This window comes from Mus musculus, chromosome 1 (assembly GCF_000001635.26).
Source record: "Mus musculus strain C57BL/6J chromosome 1, GRCm38.p6 C57BL/6J".
NCBI lineage: Eukaryota > Metazoa > Chordata > Mammalia > Rodentia > Muridae > Mus > Mus musculus.
In genome coordinates this window covers 151,379,185-151,405,031 of record NC_000067.6, presented here as the reverse complement: position 1 = coordinate 151,405,031, position 25,847 = coordinate 151,379,185, and the positions used below count along the sequence as shown (strand labels likewise).

The 25,847-nt window shown below is 37.4% G+C and overlaps 1 protein-coding gene across 4 annotated transcripts in view; it reads left to right on the top strand.

Moving 5' to 3' along the window:
- Window positions 1-25,847, top strand: part of Swt1 (SWT1 RNA endoribonuclease homolog (S. cerevisiae)) — a 60,800-nt gene that overhangs the window by 23,466 nt on the left and 11,487 nt on the right. For all 4 annotated transcript variants that reach the window (XM_011248058.2, XM_011248059.2, XM_030242199.1 and 1 more), the window contains 9 exons: window positions 1,136-1,237; window positions 1,889-2,077; window positions 3,859-3,952; window positions 7,681-7,826; window positions 10,260-10,423; window positions 13,458-13,596; window positions 16,264-16,412; window positions 20,528-20,715; window positions 25,518-25,649. In XM_011248058.2, the coding sequence (XP_011246360.1) occupies window positions 1,136-1,237; window positions 1,889-2,077; window positions 3,859-3,952; window positions 7,681-7,826; window positions 10,260-10,423; window positions 13,458-13,596; window positions 16,264-16,412; window positions 20,528-20,715; window positions 25,518-25,649 (1,303 nt within the window). The remainder of the gene's footprint in view (window positions 1-1,135; window positions 1,238-1,888; window positions 2,078-3,858; window positions 3,953-7,680; window positions 7,827-10,259; window positions 10,424-13,457; window positions 13,597-16,263; window positions 16,413-20,527; window positions 20,716-25,517; window positions 25,650-25,847) is intronic.

The following is a 25,847-nucleotide window of genomic DNA, read 5'->3' as shown; positions in this document are numbered from 1 at the left end:
GATTAACAGTTTAAGACCATACTGGATTATATAGAGTTCCAGGACAGCCTTTTCTATATGGTCTTATATATTGCTTGTCTCAAAATAAAAATAAAAATAAAAATAAATAAATAAATAAAATATTACCTAGATTAGTATACCATGTTAAATTCTCTGTAAAAAGTATAGTTCTACCTTTGTCCATATTTAAAATACTCATTTTACAAATTTCTAAGCATTTTCCTATATGATCTAAGAGGAAATTTAACCAGATCTTCACAAAGGTCCTATGAAATAATGCTCCTACTTTTATATATTTTCTTTGTTTTAAATATATTTAGCTTTTCAGTGATAAATTATTGAGGATATGATAAAATTAATACTTCTTGAGTGCATAATTACCAGAGATACAGGATTTAGAACCATAGTTACTGCTGGGCAGGTCAATTTGTGATTAAAATATATCCCCAAAAAATTTATGATAGTTTACTGGTGTGGAAACTTGTGATTACTGTTTTTGTTTTTTGTTTTTGTTTTGTTTTGTTTTAAGAAAGTAATGGCCAGGCGTGGTGGCGCACGCCTTTAATCCCAGCACTCGGGAGGCAGAGGCAGGAGAATTTCTGAGTTCGAGGCCAGCCTGGTCTACAGAGTGAGTTCCAGGACAGCCAAGGCTATACAGAGAAACCCTGTCTCGACCACCCCCCCCCAAAAAAAAAAGAAGAAAAAAAAAGAAATTAAAGTAATGGGAATTTATAGTCCTGTGAAAAGGACTTCTTCCTATAAGAATGCTCCCAAAAGCACTTCTGTGGGTATTTCTCTGGGCTTCCCTCTGTTGTTTGTTCCTGCATTTCTGCTTCACCAGGCCTTACCCTCTCTGACCTAGATAGGTCCTTCTTTACCCTCTTCTGCCCAGTCTTCCTGACTTAAACAAGGTTCCCCTAAGGGAACCCTTGACTGGAAAGAAATTTATGTGGCAGCAAGTGATAGGCCAGTCAGTTAGTCAGCAGCTGAGAATCCTATTATTGATTCTCTTATAACATAAGCTTACAAGACAGACTTTAAATGTAAAAGAATTATCTGTACTTCTGTGATACCAAACGTAGTCGTAGTTTATTATTATCAAGTGTTGTGACACACTAACTCTGCTCTTCTCCAGCACACACTGCCTCAGACACGAAGCTTCTCATTGTTATGGACACAAATGTTCTCATGAATCATCTCAAATTCGTTAAAATTTTGAAGACGACAGAAATACCAGGTATTTAAAAACTGTTTATAGATTCTGATTTCCTTTTTTGAGTTGGTACTTTATATTAATGTAGTTGATTTTCTCACAGTCATACTCTAGCATCTGAAGTTTTTAAGAAGACTCTTGAAATCTAGAACACACTTTTAGATGGAACTTACTATATTTTAAATTTGTTTATTGTGAAATTGTTTGCAGTATAAATCTTGATTATAGGAGCCTTGTCTGCCAAATTAATTATTTTTGTTATCTGGTAATTTTTAATGTTTAAATTCTTAGCATTCTTTTGGCTTTTAGATCCTCTTTAAATTCCTTATTTTAGTTATATCATTTATTTGTGTTATTCATTTGTGTTTTGTGTGTATGCATGCATGTGTACGCGCATGCGTGCGTGCTTGTGTGCGTGTACACGCGTGTGCATAGGCACATATGTGCATGCCACAGGATGTGTGTGGCAGTTAGAGAACAACTTGTAGACAACTTGTAGGAGTCTCTTTCTTTCTCCCACCACCATGTGAGTCATTAGGCTTGACAGCAAATGCACTTGCCCACCAAGTCATCGCCATGGCCTGGAGACGACACTTAAAACTGTGACTTCTATAGAAGTTGGTTTAGTACCTCAATACATGCTGGATTCTAAAAATAAATCTTTCTATTTTTTAGGATTTGACACACTTGTGTTAATAATTCCTTGGGTGGTTATACAAGAGCTAGATCGTATGAAGGCAGGAAAATTACTAAAACATGTTCAGCATAAAGCTGTACCTGCAATTCATTTTATCAACAACAGCCTCAAAAGTCAAGACAGAAAGCTGTGGGGCCAGTCATTACAGCTGGCATCCCAAAAACTTTGTAAGTATTGTTTCTTATGGGTGTGCCTTGATAAAGATTTGTTTGGGTGCTTGCTTATTTTTGGAAAGAAGTGGTTTAAAAATGAAGTGTGTAGGTCTAGATTGTGGAGTGAAAAGAATGTTGTAGTAATTTATGGCTCATTTTGGGAATCCTTGATTTTGTTTTATTGTTTGTCCTATACTTTCTTAGGCTATGTGTGTTAGTATTTCTCAGAATGATAATAATAGTTTGATTCATATTTGACTACACTATAGAACTTTGGATCCCCATCTCTTTTTTGTAATGGCTTACATTTCCTCTATTTCTTCCTCTCCCTCTTCTCCCTCCCCCAACCTTTCTTCTTTCTTGTCCCCCTATCTTTTCTCCTCAGACCTTTCCCTCCTTTTCTGTCTTCTCTCCTCACTTTGTGTTTTCTGCCAAGGGGCTATTTCTTCTTCTTCTTCTTTGCACTTCTCTAAATGCAGTGTTTTAGAAGTTAAGGAAAAGGAGGCACAAGAAATTTAGTTACAGCCAGGCAGTGGTGGTGCACGCCTTTAATTCCAGCACTTGGGAGGCAGAGGCAGGCAGATTTCTGAGTTTGAGGCCAGCCTGGTCTACAGAGTGTGTTCCAGGACAGCCAGGGCTATACAGAGAAACCCTGTCTCGAAAAACAAAACAAAACAAAACAAAAAAAAAAAAGAAAAGAAAAAAGAAATTTAGTTACACATCTTGTAAATGAGAAAATTTTAAGCAGGATGCAATTATATATTCATAATATTTGAGTGATGCGTTGAGACTAGAGTTCATAGCTTTTGGTTTCTAGTCAGATCTTTTGCACTAAGATTACACTTCTGTCCTTTGCGTCTGGGCATTCAGAGATGTGAAGACATTGTTTTGTATCTTTATTTTATTTAGTGAGTTTTCTGCCTTTCAGATGTATTTAAAAAAATAAATGCTTAGACAGTTTTAGCTTTACAACAAAATTGAGCAGAAGGGATGGAAATTTTTCTTATCCTTTCTAGTCCCATACATAATAATTCTCTTATTATAATCAATACCTCCACCAGAATAAGAAATATATTATAGCCAGATATGGTGGCACATGTCTTTAATCCTAGCAATTAAGAGTCAGAGGCAGGCAGATCTCTATGAGTTTGAGACCAATTTGCTCCACACAGTGAGCTGCAGGACAGCTAAGTCTACAGAGAGACCCTGTCTTAAAAAAACAAAAAAAGGAAAAAAAAGGTATTACAATCAGTGTATTATATCTACATTGATGTGTCATTATTACCTAGTTTACATTGTGTGGGTTTGAAGAAATAGATAGTGATAAGTGTGTACCCACCACCAGAGAAGCTCCATTGCCTCAGAACATAGATATGTTTAGATTGTAAATATTGCCTAGAGTAATCAGGTGACATCAGAGCTATATTCTGTATTTGTGTGGGTATATTTTTATGATGTGAATATACACGTTTGCACAAACACACACATGCGCGCACACATACACACATACACACACACAACACCTGTCTCTGTGAATAAAAAGCCAGAGATTGTTGTTTGGTGTCTTCCTTGAAGCAGGACGTTACTGACTGAGCTATTGTCCCAGTCTACCCTGTCACCACCCCAGCTTTTTTCCCCATTGCCCGGGTCTCACTCTAGCCCAGGGTAGCCTTGTTTTTGTGGCAATCCTCCTGTCTCAGCCTCTTGAAACAGTAATTCCAAGCCTGAGCCAACTTGCTCAAGTTCTCTCCAGATCTCTGATGTGCTTACTAGGAGTTGCTTTGCTACATTTGCAGATGGACTGAGTGACGAGAACAATGATGACCGAGTATTAAAGTGCTGTCTTCAGTACCAGCAATTATTCCCGTGTTCTCTTGTTATTCTGTGCACGTGAGTTTCATAGTCATTTCGCTTTTTAAAAATAGTACCTTAACGGCAAAGAATGTTTAGAAATTATATTTGCCAACTTGGGGATCAAATATTTTATAAATCTACTATTAATCATACTCAGCTATTACTTTTATGATATATGATTCCAGAGGAATGTGATAATAAATAGGTGAAATTTTATTTTAGTTTAATTTATATAGTATTCAGAATACTTTTGAGAGAGGATGGGGAAAAATTGATATCAAAATCTTAAAGAATTTTTTAGTTGTATGAAGTAAGAAGTTGATTATTCATATACAAATAGAGGATAACTTATGTCATGAGTGCCTCTTCTGCAGTAAATTTGGGCTAGAATTTTAAACCTTTCAGTACTCAGCTATATGAATCTGCAGCTTTCCTAACTTAGCTCTCTTGTGTTTAATAAACAAAAGAATTGTTCTTCATAAGGTTTATCAGATAGTGTATGTAAAGGAATTAGGGTGGTGCCTAGCACAGGGTCATATCTGTTTTTTTTTTAATTGAGACAGGGTTTCTTGTAGTTATGTAGCCCTGTTTGGTCTACATGACTTTTGTTTGTTTGTTTTTTGTCTTTTGTTTCACCAAGACTGGGTTTCCCTGTGTAATCCTAGCATTCTGGAACTGGTTTGGTAGACCAGGCTGGCCAGCCTCAAACTCTGAGCTCTGCCTGCCTCTGCCTCCCTAGTACTGGGATTAAAGGCCTGTACCCCAATCTCCTGGCTGGGTTATAACTCTTATGTGGAGCAGGCTGGCATCAAACTCACAAAGAGCCACCTGTATCTGTGCCCTGAGTAGTGTAATAAAGGTGTGTGCTGCTGCTATACCCACTCCAGTGAAATCTGCGTGGCAGGCCCAAAAGCTTGGATGCAGTCCTGAGGTAAAAAGTTTCATGAAAACTTAGTCTCCTGGAGCCTTGGCATCCCATAGCATGAATGCTCCAGATTTGTCCTTGTGATAGTTGGTGCTATATTATTGGTAATGCTACTCATTCAGACTAAATGCCTTCAGTATTGATATTCAGTGAAAGAAATCAGACATTGCAGTTTACTGGATAAGAGCTAGAAATCTCAGGGCAAGTTCTACAAAGTAAACTTAGAATTATAGCCGACTCATTCCCATATGCAGGAATTTACAGTGGTCTAGGAAAAAGGAGTGTTGTGGTTTAAGGAGGGACTACAGTATTACATTATTCATGAGCAAGAGCAGAACCCCTTGGTACAAGCTGTCACAAGGCTCAGAGGAACAGCATAAATTGTGACTAGGGTGTGAAATCTTCACCTGGCTCCCTGATGGCTGACTTTAGAAAGGGCCACCATTTATCTCAGTTGTAGCCACTGCCTGGTTCCTGTCAGTCTTTATGTATGCATTTCTCTGTTTTGTGTCAGATAACTTCAATGTACCTTGGCTGATGTGTCACCTAACTTCTTTGTTTTCTTCTGTAATATAAGTCTGATGCTTGCTTTGAGAAATTACATTCAGATACAGCACTCTCTCTGTGTTCGTGTCTGTTTGTCACCCTGCCAACTCCTTGTCCACCTGAACACTGAAGCCCTGGTTACCCACGAGTTGAGGGACTGTATTAGTTAGGGTTCTCTAGAGTCACAGAACTTATGGATAGTCTCTATATAGTAAAAGAATTTATTGATGACTTACAATCGGCAGCCCAATTCCCAACAATGGTTCAGTCACAGCTGTGAATGGAAGTCCAAAGATCTAGCAGTTACTCAGTCTCACACAGCAAGCAGGCGAAGGAGCAAGAGCTAGACTCCCTTCTTCCAATGTCCTTATATTGTCTCCAGCAGAAGGTGTAGCCCAGATTAAAGGTGTGTTCCTTAAACTCGGAGATTTAATCTTCTGGAATCCATAGCCACTTTGGCTCAAGATCTCCATACCAAGATCCAGATAAGGATCTCCAAGCCTCCAGATAAGGGTCACTGGTGAGCCTTCCAATTCTGGATTGTGTAGTTCATTCCAAATATAGTCAAGTTGACAACCAGGAATAGCCACTACAGGGACCCACTGAGTTTAGTCCGTGGCATGCTGCCACACTCAACATGATTTTTCTTTAAGTGATGATAATGTATATTGTATAAGTCATCTACTTGTACCTCCTACTGTGAGGGTGCATCTGTTTTGTTGTCTGGATAGTGATGTTACAGTTATCATTTGTTGAGGTACTACTAGGGAAAATTTTGGCACCACAGTATATTATGCATTCTTTTGAAGATTTGGAAAACAAATTTCATTTAAAGGAGAAAGTGAGAAAGTAGACTCCTCATGAAAGGAGGAACTCTGGAATCAGAATGTACTGCTGTGGATTATTTTAAATGTTTTACTTAGATTCAATTATTATCTCTAGCTCATATGATTCTTCTAAGCTCCATACTAATATATTCCCCTAATTTGACTGAAATCAATCATTAGAAAAAAAAGAACTCTTGGTTTCTCTTAACCTATTCTTTAAGTGAATGAAAAATACCACATTTTATCCATTTCCAAAGCCCTAAGTCTTGTTGCTATTCCATTCTCGCATACTCCAGTAACCTTGTTCTGTTGGGTCTCTGTTATCTCCTTATCACATCCCCACATGCTATTTTCCCCTACTTTTAATGCCATTATACTTTATATTCCCACACCTGCTGCCCATATTCTTCTAAATTAAAATGGTACTTTCTTATTTCTAAAAAAGATTTACATTATGGGGAATTTCAAGAGTATTGAAAGCAAAGAAGAATAGATTCCTGAGACTTGGAATATAGTTGAGTGGCAGAGCACTTACTAGCTTCCATGAGGCCCTAGACTCAAGTCCCTTTTCCAGAAGGGAGGGAGGAATGAAATCCTAATATAGCCATAACAGTTATTAGGAGTCTGCCATTCTTTCTGTCCTCTACATCTTTATTCACTCCCTATCTAACTTGATTATTTTTACATAGTTCATTGGTTTTGAGGGAAAATGTACTTACATTGCAGTGTACAAATATATTAATAACTGCCAGCATTATTAAATTGATAGTGGCATAGTTCGTATTTCTCTTCATATGTAAATTAACCCCATCACCCCAGAAGATACTGTTATGGCTTTCTCTCCTCCCCACCCCACCCCTGCTTGTTTCTTAAAATGAAGCTTAGGAGCTGGAGAGATCTCTTAGCAGTTAAGTGCATGCACTGCTCCTGCAGAGGATCTGAGTTTGGTTTCCAGCCCGACACTGAGCAGCTCACAACTACCTAAAACTTCAACTTCAGGGAATCTGACACAGCCTCTTCTGGCCTCTGTGGGTACCTGTGCATGTGACGCATGCGTGCGTGAGCAAACATATGCAAATAATGAAAGAAAATAAAAAGGCATCATATAAAAATTGTGTACTATACTAGTGTTTAAAGAGAAGTTTATAGAAGCTTCAAATAATATAAGCTTTAATCTTGTAATTTTTAATTATGGTTATGTGCATACGTCTGTTTGTGGATATGTGCACATGAGTGCAGGTACCCTCAGAGGCCAGGGGCATCTGGTACTGTGGATGAGCAAGAAGCACTCTTAACCTGGAGAGTGACCTCTCCAGTCCTATGTTTCTATCAAGTTCATTTTTAAACTTTTTAACCATTTTAAATGTTTCTATTGATAACTAATTATCAACCTTGACCTGTGTGTTTGAATTGAAGTATAGTTGATCTTCTAAAATGTTTTTGTTTTCCCCTAACCCCACCTTTAGGGATGATAGAAATTTAAGAACTAAAGGCCTGATAAGTGGTGTGAAGTCCCTCAGTAAAGAAGATCTGGATACAGAGATATTAAATTTAACTCTGAACACAGATTTGTGTCATCAGCCTTGTATTTCTAAGCAGCAGTTGAACGCAGGTAATATTTTTACCAGGAGTAATTGTAAATATGTCCTATGCCCCAATATTTTTGGTAACATTTGAAACTAATAACAAATTTTCATCTTGTAAGTTTAAAATAATAGTAAGTTTAGAATACTTGCTTATCGCTGGGCGTGGTGGTACACGCCTTTAATCCCAGCAGTTGGGAGGCAGAGGCAGGCGGATTTCTGAGTTTGAGGCCAGCCTGGTCTACAGAGTGAGTTCCAGGACAGCTAGGGCTACCAGAGAAACCCTGTCTTGAACCCCCCCCCCCAAAAAAAAGAATACCTGCTTATATGTATTAAATGAATACATGTAAGTGGGGGGAGGAGGGTATGAGATGTGGTTTCTCTGTGTAGCCCTGGCTGTCCTAGAACTCACTCCGTAGATTAGGCTGGCCAGGAATTCAAAGAGATCTGCCTACCTCCTGCCTCCTTGCCTCCTTGCCTCCCTGCCTCCCTGCCTCCCTGCCTCCCTGCCTCCCTGCCTCCCTGCCTCCCTGCCTCCCTGCCTCCCTGCCTCCCTGCCTCCCTGCCTCCCTGCCTCCCTGCCTCTGCGAGTGCGGGATCAAAGATATGTACTAGCACTGCTAGGCTGGAAATAGTCTTTGGAAGTGGAACTTTCTAATGCTTTTGTAAAATTAGTTTCATGTTCCTAATCCCCAATTAATACAGAAAAAGCAAATATCATACAACTCTAGTAAAATAGGTTTTTTAAATTTAAACTAATAAGAAATATAAGAGCAATGCTGCTTTTTTATTAGAATAATCTATTGCGACTTGATATTTGATGGACTGTTACATTGCATGGCACTAGTTATAAATATATTCTAACTTTCCCCTCTGGGAGTGCTTGGGAGTGCTAGAGTTCAGTTTCCAGCATTCACGTTTGTCACAACCTTGTAGAATTCTAGCTTCAGGGATCTGTCTATCTTTTCTGGCTTCTTTGTGGGGAAAGTAATTGTTGAGAATTTTAACATTAGATATACTTTTATAGTTAATTGTATAAATATTAATGCTTCCATCCCTTTTTGGGAGTAGTATATCTTTGTTATGATATTCAAAGTGATATTTAGGAGGAATTACAGGATATTTTATTTATTTATTTATTTATTTATTTATAGTAAACTTTTAGTTTGCTTATTATGGTCATCTTAAACCTTAGCTGTTGTTTGAAGAGAGATAAATCATTTAATATTTGAATTTTGCTATAAGAAAATTTCAGGGCTGGTGAGATGGCTCAGTGGGTAAGAGCACCCGACTGCTCTTCTGAAGGTCCGGAGTTCAAATCCCAGCAACCACATGGTGGCTCACAACCATCTGTAACAAGATCTGCCCTCTTCTGGAGTGTCTGAAGACAGCTACAGTGTACTTACATATAATAAATAAATAAATCTTTAAAAAAAAAAAAAAAAAAAAAAAAAAAGAAAATTTCAGTTATTCTTAGATATAAAAGTATAATGTTAATGAAATAGTAACAACAAAAGATTATTTTGAAAGAAGATAACATGAATTTACATAAGCCAGAAATTTTGTTAATTTTAAATTGATTTATTGAAACTGGATTGAAATAATGTACTGTATTGGGGAAGAAAACCAATTTTGGTATAACTGCTATGTATTTGAAAAACGAATGGAAAACAAGGCATTATTGTAGTTTGAAAATAATAAAATTCATCTCAGCACTGAGTAGTAGAGTGGATACAAGCTCCCTCCCCTAACCGAGAAACTATTTGTGATCCCTGCTGGAAAAGAGAAAATCAGTTTTCTCCAATGAAGTCTCGCTAGGCATATCAGGGTATATCAACTATAGTCCAGAGGAGTTGGCTAACACAAAATGGACTCTTTTTTTTTTTTTTTTCTTATGGACTTTTTGTTTTTATTGTTTCATTTTGCAGGTTTTTTTTTTTTATCTTACTGGGTTTTTTGTTTTGTTTTGATTTTTTTTTTTAAATAATAAAAAGCAATACCTTAATGTTAAGAGATGGGCAGTGTAAAACAAGACCACTTGGTGCACACACACACAAAGAAAATAATACAATTGAATTTAGTTAAAATAACATATTTTCCCCTGATATTTCTGCTTGAGTAAAAAACCATTTTAGGGTGTTTGTTTGTCTTGGTAAATAAAAACCCCTGAGCGTTGACTGAGGCTGTAGCTCACTGGTTAAGTGCTTGGCTAGCACTAGCATCTCTTCCTTAATGGCTGATCCTAGTCCCACACGAACCTGGCGAACCTGGCACGGTATACAAGGTTGTAATCCAGCACCGGGCGGTGAAGACGAGGACCCGAAGGTCAAGGGCATCCCCAGTGATACAGTAACTTTGAAACCTGCTTGTAATGCTTGAAGTCCTGCCCTCCCCCACCCCAAAAAAAAAACCCAGAGATAACCTCCTCTTGTAGTAGTAACACCCGACACTTTGTTTTAAAGAAGTACCACCTGCGAAAGAGACTCCTAAGGAAGGAGCTGCAAATTCCGGACTGTCCATTCTACTGGAGCGGATCATTTGTGATCTTGAAAAATGCCTTGGGACAGCTTTATCTTCAATATTAGAAACAGAAATGAAAATTGCTTTTGGAAATCTTTGGATGGAGGTACCTATTTAACTGTATTAGTTAAGATTTCTTTCTATTATTGATGATTTGTTATCTTAGAATGATATTTGTGAAAATTAAAAAGCTTTACAATAATCTATATCTCACATTTTCTCTAAATGTTATAACTTAAAACATTTTGAACTGATTTTATGTATCTATTTTGTGTTTGTGTATGTATGTGCACAAGTTTGTGTATGTGTGCAAGCATGTGTTTGTCATGGTGGTCCCGTGGAAGTCAGGACAAGTTGGCAGGAATTGGTTCTCTTTTTCTATCATGTAGGTCCTCTGGATTAAACCCAGGTTGTCGAGCTTGGTGGCAAATGCCTTAATATGCTGAACCATCTTTTGATAATTATATGATAAACATTTTTTAAAGGTTAGGACTAAGCCAGGCAGTGGTGGCGCACACCTTTAATCCCAGCACTTGGGAGGCAGAGTCATTTCTGAGTTTGAGGCCAGCCTGGTCTACAGAGTGAGTTCTAGGACAGCCAGGGCTACACAGAGAAACCCTGTCTCAAAAAAAAAAAACAAAAACAAAACCCAAACCAAAACCAAACAAACAAACAAGGTATATTTAGGAAAATTAAGGAAGAAGAGGTACTTTACGTGACAATGTGTTTTTGTTTTAAATTAATAGTTATTCTTTTTTTAAAAAAAATTAGCTAATAGTTATTGTGCATATACTATGAATATTTGATACATTGGTCTCCTAGAGCTTAAATTAAATCCTTAGAAGTCTTGCACAAGGACTAGGGATATAGCTCAGTTGGTAGAATAGTTGCCTACCATGCATGAAGCTACAGGTTTTATTCCCAATGCCACATAAACTGTGTGTAGTGGCACATGCCTATAATCTTAGGAGTTAAAGGTAGAGGTAAGAGGATCGGTGGCTCAAGATCATCTTTGGCTATGTTGGAGCTTAGGATACAAGAGACCTTGTTTCCAAATAACAAGTAGTCAGTACTTCCCTCACTCAGTTCAATTTGGTCAAAATGTTTGACAAAATATATTTTACAGACTTTTATACCATGTAAATATGAGAGTAAACATGATCATAAGATATTTTGAATTTCTTTAACTTAGTATCTTTTCTTTTTTTTTTTTCATTTTTTAATTGGGTATGTAGCTCATTTACATTTCCAATGCTATAACAAAAGTCCCCCATACCCACCCACCCCCACTCCCCTACCCACCCATTTCCCCTTTTTGGCCCTGGCGTTCCCCTGTACTGAGGCATATAAAGTTTGCAAGTCCAATGGGCCTCTCTTTCAAGTGATGGCCGACTAGGCCATCTTTTGATACATATGCAGCTAGAGACAAGAGCTCCGGGTTACTGGTTAGTTCATAATGTTGTTCCACCTATAGGGTTGCAGATCCCTTTAGCTCCTTGGGTACTTTCTCTAACTCCTCCATTGGGGGCCCTATGCTCCATTCAATAGCTGACTGTGAGCATCCACTTCTGTGTTTGCTAGGCCCTGGCATAGTCTCACAAGAGACAGTTATATCTGGGTCCTTTCAGCAAAATCTTGCTAGTGTATGCAATGATGTCAGCATTTGGAAGCTGATCATGGGATGGATCTCTGGATATAGCAATCACTAGATGGTCCATCTTTTTGTCACACTTCCAAATTTTGTCTCTGTAATTCCTTCCATGGGTGTTTTGTTTCCTATTCTAAGAAGGGGCAAAGTGTCCACACTTTGGTCTTCGTTCTCTTGAGTTTAATGTGTTTAGCAAATTGTATCTTATATCTTGGGTATCCTAAGTTTCTGGGCTAATATCCACTTATCAGTGAGTACATATTGTGAGAGTTCCTTTGTGATTGGGTTACCTCACTCAGGATGATGCCCTCCAGGTCCATCCATTTGGCTAGGAATTTCATAAATTCATTCTTTTTAATAGCTGAGTAGTACTCCATTGTGAAAATGTACCACATTTTCTGTATCCATTCTTCTGTTGAGGGGCATCTGGGTTCTTTCCAGCTTCTGGCTATTATAAATAAGGCTGCTATGAACATAGTGGAGCATGTGTCCTTCTTACCAGTTGGGACATCTTCTGGATATATGCCCAGGAGAGGTATTGCGGGATCTTTTCTACATTTAAATGAAACACCAAATTTAGCCAGCATGATTTTTTTTTCTTAATTTAATGTTTATTTCAAGTTCACATTTGTAGCTAGGAGAAGTGTTACAGCCTGTTAATTGTAGCTGAGGTATTTATTCCAGCTACTCAGCAAGATTCTAAACTTACCAGTGTGATATGTTTGCTACCTAATGATCAAATGCTGATCCAAAAATAATAGAGAATAATAAAAACGATCTTGGAGGATTAGTATAAATTGGATCTTTCATAGAAATATGGAGGTTTCAGAAAAAGGCATTGACATCTTCCTGAATTATTTACAAATATCTATATTTATTTATAAATATATCTATCAGTTTTCTATAAGTATGTCTTTGTAAGTGTAGGAAATGATAATACTGTTTGATTTTCCCCCCTCTGGTAGTCTGAAGTATTTAGATTATTTTGATTACGGAAAGGACCATATAGGAAAGTAGATTGAAAGGCTAAGTGGTTACTAAGTGGCACTTGTTCTTGCATAGAACCCAGTCAGGTCCTAGCATTCACGTGGCCACCCACAACTGTAACCCCAATTCCAGGGAATCTGATGTTTTCTTCTGGCCTCTGAGGGGACCAGGGACACACATAGTACACAAACATGCAGAAAAACTCATACACATTTTAATAAGCACTAATTTTTTAAAAAGTAGGTTGAGGTACTATGCTTCTTCACTAATTAGAGTTTGCTTTCTTTGTGTACTAAAAAGTTATGAAACTAAAGGTTACTAATATGAATTCTATAAAATCAGTCTGTGATAGACTTACAGTTTAAAATTGTGATTAGCACTTCTTACTTTAAAAATAGTCTGACTAGCTATATTTCTATTAGGGATATGTATAGAAGTTCCTACATTGGCATGTTTACATAATAGGTAAAACAAATCAGTAGATAATGATTTTGTAACTTTCTAGGTGCTGTATTTGAAACCACCATGGACTCTAATAAATCTATTACAGTGCTTTAAAAAACATTGGCTGGCTGTATTTGGATTAGTTATGGAAAATAACTTGCTTGTAACTGTTGAGAGCCTATATGAAAATCTCTGTAAAGGTATGAGTCTTTCATTTTCTTTCACAGTAATTGGTTAAAGTATTAAGTGAATCTAGTGTGGTGGCACATGCTTATAATCCAAGCACTTGGTAGGTGGGGGCGAGAGGATCAGAAGTTAAGGTAAACTGCTATTATATAGTGAGTGCAAGGGCAGCCTAACTATATTGAATTCTTTCTAAAAAAAAAAAACCAAATAAACAAGTCAACCAAAAATGGGCTGCAAAGATGGTTCAGTAGGTAAAGTACTTGCTATATAAGCGTAATGACTGCTGTTCAGATCTCAAGAGCCCAGAAAAGGCTGGGTGTGGCAGTGTGCTTTAATCTAGTGCTTGCGAGAATTCAATATATAGTTTAGGATGACCTTGAACCCATGTTTTTTCTGCTTCCCCTTCGTGTGCTGAGATTACAGGTGTGTACCACCATTTCCAGCTTTTAAATCGATTTTAAATTAAAAAAATAATGATGTATAATGTTGCTTACTGTCTTTGAATAGCAGTGCCCATAGTTCTTCCATTGTACATGGGTATGACTTCAATACTTCAATATACCAAGCTTAATTAACGTCCTTATATCAATTCACGGAGAAATGTTTAAAAATGACTGGTTAACTTTTGACTTTGTTTCTATATGAGTTTTTTGTTTTTATTATATATAGAATTTATTCTTATTTTTCTTTCCTTCAGAATTTTAACAAACACTATTTTTCTCTTAGTTTTTTTTTTTGAGACAGCTTCTAGTGTCTCAAATGTTAGATTTGAAATAGCTCAATAGCTCAGCTAAATAGCTGAGGCTGGCCGTAATCTTCTCTTTAGCCTCTCAGGTGCTGAGATTTTCAGTGTGCCAGCGTAACTATTAATAAAGCCTTTTTGCTGAGATTTGAACTCAGGACCTTCGGAAGAGCAGTCAGTGGAGCCATCTCACTAGCCCCTAGAATTGTTAAATATTGCTGGGTGTGGTAGCACATGACTTTAATTCTAATACTTGATTACAAGGCTATATAGCAAGTGTGGTCTATATACCAAGTTGCAGGCCAGCCTGGTTACATGTGAGACTCTGTCTCAAAATATAAAATAAGTATAAAGTAAAAAGAATTACTGAGTAATTATTAAAATGTCTTTTTAAAAAGGACTTTATTATTTTTATTTTATATGGATATTTTGCCTGGTCATTCTGTACATAAGCATGGATGCCAGAAGAGGGCACCAGATCCCCTGGAACTGGAGTTAGGGTTGCTGACCACAACATGGGTGCTGATAATCAAATTCACATCTTCCACAAGGTGCTCTTAACAGCTGAACCATCTTTCCAGCCTTTAAAATTATTTTAAAATTCTACCTGACTCTTCAGAATCTCATAAGCAGATTCTTATATGTGATACACAGGGACGCTTTATTCATTTTTAACTCACTTAGCCAAGGAAAGAAAGCCATGTTCAGATGTAAATATAATAGTTTCTAGAGGTGAGGGTATAGGTCAAATAGTGAAGTGCTTCCACATACTCATAAGGCGCTGAGTTCAATCCTCAGAACTTCTTTAAGAAAGTTAGGTGCAGTAGTGTGTATTTGTATAGAAGGACAGGAGAGAGGACAGGAGAGGGGACAGACGGATCTATGGGGATTGCTGGCTAGCTAGCCTAACCTAATTAGAGGAGCCCCAGGCCAGTGAGGGATCTGATTTAAAAGCACCTGTGAGGAAAAACACCTGAGGTTGGTGTGTGTTTGTGTCTCTGTGCGTTTGTCTGTCTGGCTGTGAAAACAGCCTTCAAATCTATGAATATTAAAACAGAAGCAAACCAAACATTAACACATGAAGATTTTGCCTTTGGAAGCAACTACCTATCATTATGCTTCAATGATGAAAAGTATATCTTTTCTCTCATTTGTTTTGTGATATTAAAATTTACTTTATTTTGTTTTTAAGTGTTTTTTGTTTGTTTCAGGCAGTTTTTCACTATGTAGGCAAGTCTGGCCTTGAACTTGTAGCAATTTCCCTGCCTCTAAATCTTGAGTACTGAAATTATAGGCATGCACCTCTATGTCTGGCTTTTTTTTTTTTTTAAATAACTTTAGACCTTTGAAATGATTGTCCCCAATAACTTGGTAATTTAGTGGAAATGTTTGAGCTTAATGAGAGAAAGCTATTATGGTAGGTTATCTTACTCTATAGGAGGAAAATTCTATTTTCTTTTGTTTATTATTGTTGTCCAAAGTTTTTGTTTATTAGCTGAACTTTTATGTACAAAGAGATAACATACTATTTTTAATAAATCTTGTTTTATATATGATAGAATTTCAAGTTGCTTGCCTCTTAACATATGACACTCACTCCTCTGTAATAGTCATCTGGATGTGAGACAGTTTCATCTTTGAAAACTCTGTGCTTGGGTTTTTTGTTTAGTGATTAATCCTTTTTACTGAAGACTAGAACATTCTACTTTTCTTTACTTTGAAGCTGACTGTGTTCAGGGAGCTAGAATCTGAATACAGAGTACCAGAGTCAGTGTGAGCTTTGTCTACGAATGTGTGCAATTGTTGCTTTCTACACCAGAGAGACATAGTTTTGTAAATGCCTTCTCTGATTAAATTGTAAAATTAATACTTGATTAGTGTTTCAAGGAATTGTTGTATACCCGTTCTTTCATATTTTCCTTAATTTTTCTCTTACCAGCAAATAAGGCAGTGGATTTTACAACAGTGAAATTCTTGCTTCAGGATTCTAAAAGTTTGTTACATGCCTTCAGTACAAGGTCAAATTATGATGGAGTTCTTCCCCAGACCTTTGCTCAAGTAAACAAACTACTGCAAGTACTCGCAGAGGTGAGACACCCATAGATTGTTATTTAGATAGCTCATCACAAACATTCCAAACATGAATTTAGTGGCCAAATATAAAAGGATTCTATGACTTTTACTTATTCTAGTATTCTAAAGGCACTAAGTAAATACCAAGGACATTGAAACAGAGGCAAGGCTTATCACAGGCTATGGAACATAGACCTTCTATAGAAGTTGTATCACAGTAGTTGTTGAAGGATTTATTTACTTATTTATTTAGTTAATTTATTTTTTTTGAGGTAGAATTTGTGTAGATAGTTCACCTAGTCTCAAATGCACGCATTTTTTCTTTTTAGGACTTTATAGTATAGAGATTATGGATATATATCACTACACACTTTAGATTTTATTTTTTTTTCTTGTTGAATTTTTTATTTCCTTTATGGACAAGAGAAAGTTGTGCACACAAAGAAGAGGGGCTAGAGAGATGTTGCTCTTGTTAGAAGATGTAGGTTTAGTTCTCAGCATTTATATGGTGGCTTAAAACCATCTTTAAATTTAATTCCAGGGGTTTTGACACCATCTTCTGACCCCTTCAGGTGCCAGGCATGCCCCTGGTATACATACATGCACGTAGCCAAATACTCAAACATAAAATAATTTAAAAGAACAAAAAAGTAAGTTTTTTAGATTTTTTTTGAGACAGGATTTCATGTAGCCCAGGCTAGCCTCAGATTTACTATGTAGCCAAGGATAGATAATCTTTTTTTGTTTGTTTGTTTCTGTTTTTTGTTTTTTTTCCGAGACAGGGTTTCTCTGTGTCCCTGGCTGTCCTGGCACTCACTTTGTAGACCAGGCTGGCCTGGAACTCAGAAATCTGCCTGCCTCTGCCTCCCGAGTGCTGGGATTAAAGGCGTGCGCCACCACGCCCGGCATCAGGATAGATAACCTTAAGCTCCTGATCCTCCTACCTTCATCTCCTGAATAGTGGGATTGTGACTGAGTACTATCACTCTTGTTTCTGTAGTGCTGGTTATCTAATCCAGAGTGTCAGTCAACTGAGGTACATCCTGAACCCTAAAATATATGTTACTGAGAATTGTTTGTATAATTCATTTAGATTTGATACATGCCTGTTTTTAAAAAAAGGTCATTTGTTTTATGTATATAAGTACACTATAGCTGCCTTCAGCAGAAGAGGGCACTGGATGCCATTATAAATGGTTGTGAACCACCATGTGGTTACTAGGAATTGAACTCAGGACTTCTGGTAGAGCAGTCAGTGCTATTAACCACTGAGCCATCTCTCCAGCCCTTGATACATGCCTTAAATATTTATTTATGTCTCTAACTTAAACAATAAATACATTATTTCCAAAATACAATATCTTAATTGAACTTGAAAAATACTAGGTGTAATTAGTTTTCACTAATTAGGTATCCTAATTTATCAATACTGTTCACCATCTATTTGCTTCTGAGAAACCTAAGATGAAACAGTGAATTCGTACCATTTTTAGCTATCTCTCTAAGAGGGTGGAGGTAGAAAAGGATGAAAACATCCATGTCTTATTAGCTTTCCAGACACCAAAAAAATGTGATGAACCACATGTTAGAGTAATTCAAATCAATTTTGTTGATTAGGTTTAGATTTTACATGTTAAAGATCCTGACCTGTGGGTTTTTGTTGCTGTTTCATTTTTTTGCCTCTAGTACTTCAAATTCTTTGAATCTTTAAACTGCCCCTACTTGTAAAATAAGTACAGTAATAATTCTTAGAATTTCCAGAAGAATGAGCTAAGTTACTAAAGAACTTAGTACCTAGCAAACAGAGCTATGTGTTTATTTAAAAAAAGAATGAAAGAAAGCCCCGCTTGGATGACTCCGCTTGCATGACTTTGTATATACTCTTGATTTAAGAACCAGAGCAAAGGAGAAATAGGTAAATGCTTAACTCTAAATGTTTATGGTAATTAAAACATTATCTGAGTTATAGGTATAGCTCAGTGGGAGAGCTTACTTATCATGGACAGAGCCCTGAGTTCCATCCCAGCATTGCCACAAACATTAATTTCAGGAAAAAAAATATAGGTCCATTATGTATGCTTATTAATTTAATATAATTTAATATAATCAGACAAAATGATATCATCTCTTTTTGCTTTCTGTCCCACAAAATAGAGAATGGTAAAACCTGTGCACCTGATGTGGGGTTATAACCTCCTTTATATATTACTGAGAATCAAAGCTTTCTATTTCTTAATTTCCTCCACTTAAAAATCTAAATTGCTTCTGTTGCATAGGGTTTTGGTTTCTAGTACTGGATATTCATGAGAATTTGGTGAGCTAATATAAAACCTTTAAGGATCTATATATAGCATATTTGCATAAATAGTAAGTTACTATCTATTGTGTTAAATATTTTATTTAAAACATAAAAGTAGTAAGACATGAAGTTGAGTTACTGATTAGTTTTGAACTCATCCTTTTATTAACGTGGAAACTTAACCCTAGGGAAATGAAGTATTGTTTTGTGTTGGCCAACTCTGCCAAGGCATTGGAGTCAACCTTAAAGTGTGGTTAATACATCCAGTGAGACTCTGTGGAGAAGACTAATTTTGCCTTTATATGAAGGTATCAATTGCAAATAGCTTCTTGGTTAGGCATGAGAGCCCCTGTCCACTTGACCCTCCTAGTCCTCGGACCCCATCTGTCTTAAACCTGTACAGGCCTTGTGTGTGCTACCAATGTCTCTGAATTCATGTGCTTCAATCTTGTGTCTGCAAGACAGTTTCTTTGGGATAATATATCAACTGTGGCCCTTAAAGTTATTCTATCTCGTATTCCACATAGATCTTTAAGCCTTGAGGGGAGGGCTTTGATGACAAAAATCCCATTTAGGACTGAGTACTCCAAAGTGTCTCACTCTCTGCACATTGTCCAGTTGTGGGTCTCTGTTATTTCCTGTCTAGTGCAAGAAGCCTCTCTGATGAGGGCTGAGCAAGGCACTAAACTATGGGTACAGCAGTATGTCATTAAGCATCATTTTATTGCTGTTGTTCTTTTAGCAGAATGTAGTACTAGGTATTCCCTAGGCTCATGACTTATCTAGTCTCAGGTTCTTGACCACTTTAGTAGTATCAGAGAAGGTTCCATTTTAAGAGTGGGCTTTAAATCCAATCAGAAAGTAGTTGGTTATTCCATAACATTTGTGTCCCCATCGTGCCAGTACATTGTAGCTGGGAAATGCTGATTTCCTTTCTCGTCTGCTAGCATGCAGTGTACCTTCCAGTCCCGTGAGCAGTGGTCACTTGTAGCGAAGGCTCTAGGTAGGCACCAGCTCTACTTCTCAGTGGTCTATGGTATCTGTGAATGTTGTCTTCAGCAATAGGGTTTCCATGGAGCTCCTTTGACCAACAGTTGAACAAGATGTAACCCATTCCTGGCATTGGAGATTTTACATTGTGGCATAAGATGTGGTATTGTCTCCCCGATTATTTGGTGACTCCGTTTAGATTCCTTTCATATATGTATATGTTTGAGGAAGCTTCTGCAGTAGTAGCTTTCTATATGGATTCAAATGGCTCTTAGTGTTAGGAATCCCTCTCCAGATTTCCTTCTTTATCCTTTTCTTCCATCCTCCCTACTTAATTATCCTATTTTATGTAATTCTCTCCATAACAACATAGTAAACAGTATTCTTAATTGACATTCACATGTTAGGTAAGAAAGGTTACTATGGTAAGTAGGTCGAGCAGTATTTGATTTAAATAGAAAAGGAAAATATTTTTTCTAAGTCTAATACTTTAATAGGAATATTCTGTATATATGAAAGAAAGAAAGAAAGAAAGAAAGAAAGAAAGAAAGAAAGAAAGAAAGAAAGAGCCGGGCGTGGTGGCGCACGCCTTTAATCCCAGCACTTGGGAGGCAGAGGCAGGAGGATTTCTGAGTTCGAGGCCAGCCTGGTCTACAAAGTGAGCTCCAGGACAGCCAGGGCTATACAGAGAAACCCTGTCTCAAAAAAAAAAAAAAAAAAAAAAAGAAAGAAAGAAAGAAAGAAAGAAAGAGTAGCCAGTCTGTCTGGAAAGTTGGTATCTCTGTTTCCTCAGTTGCTAGTGAAAGATTGATATGCATTTTCTGTAATTCTTATGGCACAGGTCAAGACAAAACTGAAGCCAAGTTCTTCAGAAAGCACAAGGAGTAAAGAGCAGGAAGACACTTCTTTGGTGAAGCTTCATAACCAAGATGTCAACGTTTTCCTGGATTCTAATCTTCCCCAGGCCACCAGGCATCAGGAAATCTGGTCTGTCCTGGAGAGTGTTTGGATGTCAATATATCAGAACAGGTATTAAATTCCCAAGACATTCAGCTCTGCCATTACAAGTTTGCTTTTTTATACGGTTTCTGTTCATATTTTCACTGAAGTCAGTGTTAGGGTTATGAGTTTATTGTGCTAGATTGTTGTGCTACGGGCCTTTTGTCAAATTGGTTAGAAATGTAAAGTTTCTAAATCTAAACACTATCCTTAGAAATGTGGATTCAGTAGGAGAAAGGTAAATCTGAGAGTGCATTAAAAAATTCCAAAATCTCCAGGTGATTCTGGTGTAATCAGGATGAGAGCGTTGCTTGCATAGGTCACAGCCAGTGAGTTCCTCGCTGGGATTCAGTCAGCAGTTCAGAAAGTTGCAAATGTTTAATGAAACTGGAAATAACTTGAGAAAAGTTCCTTGGGTTATAGAAAATTCATATAAAAGTTTTAAAGGTGAATAAATACTGTTGTTTAAAAGGCTAATAAATACTATTACCTTAGTATGTAAACATAAATCACTGAATCTAGAATTCTGAAATGAAGAAATATAGAAACCATTCTTGGGTAGATTTAATTTTATATTTATATCTGTGTGGGCATGGCAGTGTCATTGTGGAGGTCAGAGGACAATTTGCAGAAATGGGTTCTTTCCCTTTACTGTGTGATTTCCAGTGATCAAACTCCGGTCATCAGGCTGAGCAGCAGCAAGTCTCTTGGCCTGTGAAGCCACTTTGCTACCTTCCTCTTTTTTCTCCCAGTGTTTGGGACCAGTTATGTTTTAGGTAGGTGTGCTGACACTGGGCTGCATCCCCTTGAGTAGTTTGTCAAATAAGATGCTGTTAGAATAGCTTACATAACTCACCACCCCTGGTTTTAGAATATGCAAACACTTGAGACTTTTCCTAAGCCCATTATCTTTCTATAAGTAATTCACCAGGCAGTATGACTTTGGCTCAAGATCCAGTGTAACTATTATTTTGGATTAAGATCATCTATTTGTTTTTAAAAGCACCTGAGTATATTGGCAGTCTACTGAAATATTTATTCTCAGTTGGCTGTTACAACATTGCTTATTAGGAATTCATTTTTTATTTATTTACTTGTATATCCAATATTTTAAAATTTTACACAAACATATTTATGTTGCATATTTCCCTGGGCCTCATTCTCATCTGTCTTCCCTCTTCTCTACCCATTTGTCTTTGTTCTTGGGCTCTTTTTTTTTTTTACTCCTTGACTATAATTAAACATTTTTCAACAAGTTTATGTCCTGCTATTTGACTTTCTAACCCTTCATACTAAACAGATAACTGCAAGACTATATTACATATCTAATAATTTTTTATGAATCAGTTTGTTTCTCTAGTCAACATATTTTTGATATTTTGGCTAGTCAGGTATTCTTGTTTACAGAAAATTACTGTATGTAGGAAGTAGGAATGACTGCTTTAAATACAAAACCGTATCTCAGACATTTGAAAACATAGGCATTGATCTATAATATTCATGCATTTGTATTGCATGCTGGAGAGCTCTGTGCTATTTCAGTAAGTGACAGTGTCTATGTTGCCTTTTAACAATACATGTTTATTTAGTCTAGGGTTTTCTCAGAAGTCTAATTGTATGCCAGAATTACAGTGGAACTCAGTGAATATAATTCTTTAATATAAAAATGTTCATTTGGAATTGGGCAGTGGTGGCACTTGGGAGGCAGAGGCAGGTGGATTTCTGAGTTTGAGGCCAGCCTGGTCTACAGAGTGAGTTCCAGGACAGCCAGGGCTTCACAGAGAAACTCTGTCTTGAAAACAAAAAACAAAAAACAAACAAAAGTTCATTTGGGAGGGGCTAGAGAGATGGCTCAGTGGTTAAGAGCACTGACTGCTCTTCCTGAAGTCCTGAGTTCAATTCCTAGCAACCACATGGTGGCTCACAACCATCTGTAATGGGATCTGATGCCGTCTTCGGGTGTCTGAACGGAGTGACAGTGTACTCATATACATGAAAGGAAGGAAGGAAGGAAGGAAGGAAGGAAGGAAGGAAGGAAGGAAGGAAGAAATCTTTTAAAAAATGTTCGTTTGGAGGTCTGGTAAGTATTCTTACACAAAGTTAGCCGAACACACTTATAGTTAGTGTTATCAACCTGGTAGAATCTAGAAACATTTGGGTGTGCCTGTTGAATAGTGTCTTGGTGGCTTAGTTGAGGTGGAAAGGTGTGCCAGCTGTGGGTGGCACTGTTTCCTGGCTGGGTTCTGGATGTCTGAGCAGCAGTATGTCTTCGTCTCTTCCTCTCTGCTTCCAAACTGTGTATGTATGTGATATGACTAGCCACCTCAGGCTCCTGCAGATGGATCAGTACTCTACCATGAACCTGCGACTGAAGCAAACTCTTTCCTTCTTAAACTGCTTTTGTCAGAGTATTTTATTATAGCAGTAAGAAAACAAACAGACATGTTCTTATGTATAACTATAAATGCCATCATTTTTGTGGCTTGATAATAATGCAGTCTTGAACTTAAATCATATCAGGTCAAGTTTTTATTGTCTATTTATGAGGAAATTGGGTGTTGAGTGCTTTGTACTGCTAATTCAGGTCAAAAAACGATCTTTTCTCTGGGCATGTTGACACAGTCTTGTTATCCTACAGTTGAGAGGATGAAGTAGAATAGTTATGGCTTGGAGCCAGCCTGGGCTGCATAGGCTCCTGTCTTGAAAACAACAAACCAAAGCAAGGCTTTCCTGAAGTTTATCATTCAAGCTTCTGAGGCACTTGTTTAAATATGTATGTTTGAGCTTACAAAATGATTTATAAGTACAATTTCTTGTTACCTTTGTCCTTAGTATTCTTAGTGACTTGGGATTTTATTAATATTGTGCACACAAAAACAATAAAGGAACTGCGTTTGGCAGTTGATAATTTTCTATAAACGGACTACTTAACCACTTGAATAGTTTATTTCATAATGTTGAAAACGAATGAGTGACAGTAGATTGCAGCTTTTATACATAACTCTTGATTTGAAATGTTTCTATTCAGAACCACCTTTTATTCAGTGTGACTTTATAAGGAATATATTAATATTTATTTACTCTATATTTTCACATTCTACTTTGTGTAATAATAAACAAAAATTTTTTGCTACCTTTTTTGTTTTTTTGAGACATGGACTTCCTACACAGCTCTGGCTGGCCTGGAAGATCTACTTGTCTCTGCCTCCTGAGTGCTGCGATAAAATGGGCCAAAACCACAGTTTTTATAGCACAGTTTCTATGGGACAGTAAAGACAATGACTTTGGGAGAACATCTAGTCATTCTGACACTCAGTTTGTTCATCGTAAAGCAGAATAGGAACCACATGGTCTCTAAGATCTACAGACGCTGAAGTTTCATGACTTAGATTGTGGAATGCTTTAACACACTCATGTTTCTTTGTTTCTTCTTCTCCACTTCCTCCTCCTCCTCCCTCTCTCTTCCTCTCTCTCCCTCTCCCTCCCTCTTTCTCTCTCCCTCTCTCTCTCTCTCTCTCTCTCTCTCTCTCTCTCTCTCTCTCTCTCTCCCTTCCTCTCCCTCTCCCTCTCTCCCTCTCTCTCCCTCTCCCTCCCTCCCAGCCCTTGAATTCTCTATGTAGGCAAGGCTGACCTCTGACTCACAGAGCTCCTCCTGCCCCTACCTCCTGAGAGCTGTTATCACAGTTGTGTGCCACAGTGCTCAGCCTTATGTGTTTTTAATGCTGCCACATAAAGGGTGTTGTACTTAATACTGATGTTCTATAGGTCCACCTTTGCTTCTAGGCATGTGAATAGTTTCCCAGAGGTACCATAATGAATCGCCATAAAACTATATATCTTATAGCAGTAACAATTTGAGAACTGTTATGAATGCCCAAAACGGGAAAAGCAAAAGACTGGAGGGAGTGCTGATTGAGAATCTGCCTTTCTGTCTTCTGGTGGTCAGCCACAGTCCCTGCCTAGTAAATGCATCTCTCCAGTCTCTACTTTTGATTTTATGGAGAGGGTATGGCTCAATCTAATCCAGCCCTCATTTAGCTTTACTATTACATTTGCCAGAGCCTTATTTCAAATGAGGTCCATACTGAGGCTTTAGCTCAGTAGCTCTCAACCTGCCTGCTTCTGCTTCCCAAGTGCTCGGATTAAAGCATGCACAGCAGTACCCAGTCTTATTTTTTTATCCATATATAGCATAAACATTTAGAAAATATCTTAGTATTTTATTAAGTAGACCTTGAAGTTTTCACTGATTATTGTAATTGTTAATTTACAAGGATCATCTTCCATCTTTTTGTTTAATTAGATTCATAATTTGTTATGTTTATATTCTTGAGTACTGGCTTGAATGTATGTTAAAAGTATTACTTCCCCTCCATCTCTCTTTGGCCTTTTAGAGTGAAATGTACCTTTTATATTAATTCTTTTAAATTAAATCTGTATGATGTGTGGCCTAGATCTCTTATGTGGATATTAGCCCAGACTTCTTTCATGTCTTTTATTTCTTTTCTTTTTTTTTTTTTTTTTTTTGGGAGAGGGTGTTTTTTTTGTTTGTTTGTTTGTTTGTTTTCGAGACAGGGTTTCTCTGTGTAGCCCTGGCTGTCCTGGAACTCACTTTGTAGACCAGGCTGGCCTCGAACTCAGAAATCCACCTGCCTCTGCCTCCCGAGTGCTGGGATTAAAGGCGTGTGCCACCACGCCCGGCTCTGTCTTTTATTTCTAACTGAAATAGTTAAACATTACACAAGATTAATCATATTATTACTTTTTTATATGCCATCAATGAAAACAGCTGCAAATACTGCGTGAGTACCTCTTTTCTTTCTGTTTTTTAGCACAGATGTATTTCAAACACTGGACTCAAGTTCAACCCTGACAACTTCGAAAATAGCATCCTTTGAAGAAGCTTTTGTGTATCTTCAAAAGTTAATGGTGGCTGTGAAAGATATTCTTGAAGGAATTCAAAGGTAACCATTGTATTAAATTATATAGTTCTATAGTTACCAGCTTAATTTAGATCTGTTAGAAGTCTTCCAGCAAGTTATAAACTATTGGATTTTTTTGAGACAGAGTCTCTCTAATTTAGCCTTGGATGGTCAGGTGTGGACCAGGCTGGCTCAAACTCAAGGAGAGTGTGCCACTGCACCTAACAGATAATTGGCTTT